The 5672-nt window shown below is 36.2% G+C and overlaps 1 protein-coding gene across 1 annotated transcript in view; it reads left to right on the forward strand.

The window, feature by feature from the left end:
- Positions 1-5273, forward strand: part of LOC104080932 (ras-related protein Rab-18-like) — a gene marked incomplete at its 5' end in the record, with an annotated part of 13236 nt that extends 7963 nt beyond the window's left edge. The window contains 4 exon segments of the mRNA XM_009583484.1: positions 1-37; positions 1825-1943; positions 2021-2087; positions 3530-5273. The exon segment at positions 1-37 is cut by the window's left edge and continues 30 nt beyond it. Coding sequence (XP_009581779.1) covers positions 1-37; positions 1825-1943; positions 2021-2087; positions 3530-3708 — 402 coding nt within the window.
- Between the last annotated feature and the right edge of the window lie 399 nt (positions 5274-5672).

Here is a 5672-nt window from a genome sequence, read left to right on the forward strand (position 1 = left end):
CCCAGTTACTACAGAGGTGCACAAGGTGTTATCCTAGGTAAGTAGAGCTTTGCATGCTATTTTGAATAAGTTTGTGGTTTTCTCATGCGTTGGAGTTACACAAACTCATATAACCTTTCTATAATACCTAGTTGATATTAAGAATCATTGTGTCTGTGTTGAACAACTCGTACATTAAAGGATCTTGAATTTGGTGTCTGACCTCTTTCTTATGTAGTCAGTCTCACTGGCCTGAGAACCACTGATTTTTGCATGAGATTAAAAGCTACTGCTATTTGAAGGGATAGCTTGGAGCTGTCCCTGTGCTGCCAGGAATTTGCCTTTTATTTATTACTTCTGTTTTTTGCCTGTGCTTACTAAGCCCAGAGTAAAAAAAAAAAAAATTTTCTCTTCTCCTCAGTGTATTCTTTCTGTATCAGTATGTATACAGCTTTCTCTTTTTCTTCTCCCTATTCCTTTTTCTTAATGAAATTAATATGAACACTCTGGAATCTGGCTGGGATTTTTTGCTATTTGTGTCTCCATACTGATGGGATGTTACACAGTCAGAATCACTTAGAAAAGACTAGCTGGGAGCATAAAAAGCATCAATCTGTGTGGGAGAAACCCAAGCCAAAACCCGTAATTGCAACTTCACAGTGAAGTTTCTTTTGCTTTTCTTTTGTATATGGAAATCTGTTAACTAGGCACTGAGCTCTGAAATTCTGCTTCTCCACTGCTAGAAGTGAGGAGCTAACTAAAGTAAGGGTAAGGAAGTAAGTTCAATTTTTTTGGTAAGTTATTGTGTCCAATTAAATTGTTTAACTTGGAATAACCTCTGTCATGAGACTTCCTGGTAGGTTTTGTTTTGTATGTACTGTTTCCCAAGTCTGAGTTGCGTTATCGTCCTTATGTAGGAAGATGCTGTCAAGGCATGTCTTGTCAAGTCACTTAATTGCTGGCACTGGACCTGCCACTTACTGTTGAAAGCTGTAAGCAAGCACTGTTTGGGAGCTAGAAAGTTCTGCTGTTGAGATTTGCGCTGTCATTTTATTTAATAATCTTCTCTCGACTAGTTCTTTGTTAAACGACTTCCTAAAAATAAGGTTGTTCATGCAAGCCAAGCTATAGATTTGATTGAAACCAACTGTTTATGCCTGTCTGCACATGGGATGTGAGAATGAAGGAAAAAATACTTTCATAGCTTGAAATGGTAGCTATTAGATAGTCACTGGCTAGTGGATTTTAGGTTTAACAAGGTCTGCTTTTTGTCTGCCCTTTCTGCTCCTAGCATGGGTTATTACTTATATCCCACACAAATGCTAAATAGCTTGAAATACTAAAATGCTGAAAATTCAGTAGTTCACTGGTATTTTTGAGGATTTGGTGATCGGTTTACTTTTTTAGCTAAATCAGTAGCATAGCAGTGGTGTTATACGAGTCTCATTATCACTAATTAACTCAGTGCAGAAGGTCATGCCATCCCCTTTGCATATCTTCTGTGCAGTGATGTTAGTAAGTGTCCTACATCAGGGGTCTGCAAGTGTAGAATTCTTTGGAGAATGATAGTCTCTAGCCTGTAAGCTAGGATGTCTCAACATAAATTAGTCTGAGAACAGTAGATGGCTGAATCTTAGAGTTGCTGTGCATTAGTATCATCAGTGATTTGAACTGGTGGATATTCAACCTTTTTTCCACCTGTTGTCTTGCTGTAGTAAGTAAATTGGAATCCTTGGGACTCCTTCAGTTTTCTAATTCAAGGAGCCATAATTTTTGCTCCTTTTGTAACATAAACTGTATTTCTTGGAAAAATATTGCGGAAATAATATTGCTAATATCTTTCAGTTTATGATGTCACCAGAAGAGATACTTTTGTCAAGCTGGATAACTGGTTAAATGAACTGGAAACATACTGCACAAGGAATGACATAGTGAAAATGCTAGTTGGAAACAAGATTGATAAGGTAAACTGAATTCAGCTGCAGTAAGTAATCTGTTGGTGTATTTTGTTAATAATGCGTATTAATGCTATGTCTTATAGGAAAACCGTGAAGTTGACAGAAATGAAGGTCTCAAATTTGCAAGAAAACATTCCATGTTGTTCATAGGTATGCTACAGATATTTGCAGAGATCTTACTTGATTTTTTTTACATAATGAAAATTGCTGCTTCTGTAGGACTGATAGTCTTTATACGTACAATCCAATTAATGATATTTCTCAGCTGCAGTAGGTACAAAGATAATAGGTATTCCCATCTTTTTTTAAAATTGTCCCTAAATATGTCCAGATATCTATTCTAACTGTGGATGAGTATACTGAAATGCATAAGGATTAAGGGTGGAATACAGGCTCTATTGTAGTCTGACAAAACTTGTTTTAGGTTTGGGGTTTTATCTGATTTCTTTACCCAGCCTACTTGCTAAATTAATAACAGAAACAAAACGAAAGAGGGAAAACTGGTACTAGTGGCCAGCTTTCAGTATAGCAGAAGAGCTGGTACTTGACAGGAATCTGTATTAGAACTGGGACGTAAAAATAGGTAGGAATATAATTAACTTATAAATGGTGGGATTGAATAATGACATAATCATGACTGGAGCAAATATGTTGGTCTCATCTTGCTGCAAAATGAGGCAGGCAAAGCCTTGTAATGATAAATTAAAGTGGGTGGTGAAGTGATTCTTTATGCATAAGTGTATTACATGTTTCATCAGCAGGGATTACTTTATGGGATGACTCCAATAGCAGTGCAGTTCAGTGACATTTCCTGTACTTGGACTTATGTTCCCATCTCTGACTAATGATGTATCTTTTGTCTAGTACCTTGCTGTGTTTCTTTTTGGCTACAGTGTCAGATGTGGAAATAGAAGTTCAAAGTTAAGGCGCAAGCTGTTACGTGCATGGAAGATGAAAAGAAACATGAAAATTAAACTATAACTAAATATATATATCTGCATGCTACATATGCTAGGTATCTGCATGGCTGTGTAGAAGAACAGAGCAAGCCCTAGTGGGACTGAACAGTTTCAGATGGTATCTGTTGCTCTCATAATATACCCTGTGAGCAAATTTCTTGGGCTTAGCCGAAGTAAGGCTCCTGAGTGAAATTACCTAGAATGGAGGTTGACCTAGAATCCTACAGTATGGATCCTTGCTTCTCATGGTATGGTGGTACTGCAGTTCTGACTAATGTACAGAACTGAAATACAGAACAGCAACCAGATTTATCAGACATCTTACATTAGTAGAACCCTCCTTTCTTTTTACTGAAGTGCTTTCCACAGAAAAATAAAGCTAAACTGTAGCTGTCTCCCTATATTCTAGTGACGTTCAACTTGGAAACTCTTCTATTAAGAGTCTTTTGAGGTGCTGCCTTATGTGGTGACAGAAATCTGCATAACTCCTAATTTTGGCAGTGCTACGTTATTATAGAATATATTGTAGAAGTTGTAAGTCTAGGTTGTAGGCTGAGACTTAACTGAAAGAGAAGTACTAAACTAGTTACTGGAAGCTATGCTAACACTTGACTTCTTGCATCCCTTCTCCAGAGGCAAGTGCAAAAACATGCGATGGTGTACAGTGTGCCTTTGAAGAACTTGTTGAAAAAATCATTCAGACTCCTGGACTGTGGGAGAGTGAGAGCCAAAACAGAGGTGTAAAGTTATCAAACAAGGAAGAAGGATATGGAGGAGGAGGAGCATGTGGTGGATATTGTTCTATGTTATAAACTTTGGGAAGCTTATTCTTTGCATATTTAAACAGATAGTGACATCTTTCTGTACATAAATTCATTAAATGCTATTTTTAGGGACCTTGCAGTTTGCACATATTTGTTTTGTATCATGGCAGTGAACACTTGTAGGAAAAATGTTTTGCAGCTTTCCCAGTTTGAAAATGTTATCGTAAGCATGCCCAATTTGCAATCTTCAGGTTTTTATAAGTAGCATAAATAATGTGCAAGAACGAATGCACTAAAAATTTTACGACTGTATACATTCATCATGTAACTATTCTAAACAAATCCGTCTAACAAACACATTACTGCATTGTCTGCTCTCTGTCTTATTTTTAAATACTCTTGAAATTAGAGAACTATATAGTGTGCACAGATCTTGAAAACAGTGTGAGCTATAAATGTTACATTTCATTTCTTCTAGTAAATGCTTTTTTATGGTATTGAAAACAGCAAGATTATACAGTTCTTAGACAAATCTGCTAAATTTTTGTGTTTCAGCAGAGCTGTCTAAAATACAAATTGACACAGGCCATAGTTGGTATCTTGAAGCACCTTCTTGAAGAGATGCTTTGAAAGCTTCCTTTGCAAAGCTGGGTGATGCCCTTTTTTCTTTTTAATCATCACTTCAGTTGATGGCTTAACTGGAGTTTTAATCCTGTGATATTTATACACTAAATTTGTGGTACTCTTGCACTCTAGGTTTTTATGATGCGGTCTGCTCTAGACTTGCTGTAGAAAGTCTTCATTTTTGGCAAGGGGTCTGAATGACATTTGCCACACTTCAGTACGGATGCCTAATTTTCCTAAATGTTTGTAATAACTTTCTCTCAAACTGTAGCTCACTGTGGCTGTGAAGATCTCTATCACATGTCTGCTTTGTGTGGCTACTTGTTCAGAAATAAAACTTTCTGTCACAGACACTAAATGGGAAGCTATAGGGCTTCTTGATCTCTGTATGGAAAAATACTATTGCAATGAGTATTCACTTGAATTTACTGTATCAAAGCCAATGGTTTGTTTCAGAAGACTTGTATAGACTAATAAATTTTTTTCCACAGTATTCAACTTTTCTAACCTCTTACTATTGTAGAGTTGTATATTTTCTAGCACGTACAGTTTAAACAAGGTCACTTCTTACAAATTATTTCTGATTTCTGAAGGACAAGACAAGGATGCTGTGTTGTTGTGGTGTTTTTTTTAAATAATCACTACAGTGCAATTGGTAACTAAACTATTGGGCAGTTTCTTGTAAATATAGTGATGACAGTACCCTTTATTGCTGCAAGGTTTTGTGTAAATGTCAGCATACATGATCTGTATTTTGCAGCAGGTCTTGGCTGCCTCTGTTAAAATACACTTTATTCTTCACACAGAAACTTTGTTTTCTATTCTGTTTTACACTTGCTAGAAAACAATACCAAAATTTGAATACTTAACCATGCTAGTTTTTACCAAATATTGTATCTATAGTATTGTTAATGTAGTAGGATAATTTAAATATGTAAATGTAATTAATATTAAATATACATACATATTGTATTAAAATGTTAGATTTGTATTACTGTTTCATGCAGAATATGTGGGCTGAGCAAATCTTGTTTGTTAGCATTGAGATCAAAGGATTTTCCTGGTTTTTGTAGGCTAGCAGCAGAGGAAACTTATAGAAGCATTAAAACTGAATAACAATTATTTTAGTATTATTTCAGTAATATTGGGCAAGTATCGTAATGCTGGCAGATGCCTGTAATTTATTTCCATACCTGTTTTCCCCCTAGTCTGGGTGCATCCCTGTGTTGAGAAGAGACTGACTTTTTAGTTTCTCACGAAAGGTCCTTTTATCACAGGACCTGGATTCATGTTTCATTCTGCCTTTGCCAGATCTGACAGCTCTTGTCAAAGGGAGGAACTGCAGAGTACTCTGAATAGTGGGTATTGTTCTGCAAAAGAATCAAGTT

This window comes from Fulmarus glacialis, unplaced genomic scaffold (assembly GCF_000690835.1).
Source record: "Fulmarus glacialis isolate BGI_N327 unplaced genomic scaffold, ASM69083v1 scaffold42998, whole genome shotgun sequence".
Classification (NCBI taxonomy): Eukaryota; Metazoa; Chordata; class Aves; order Procellariiformes; family Procellariidae; genus Fulmarus; species Fulmarus glacialis.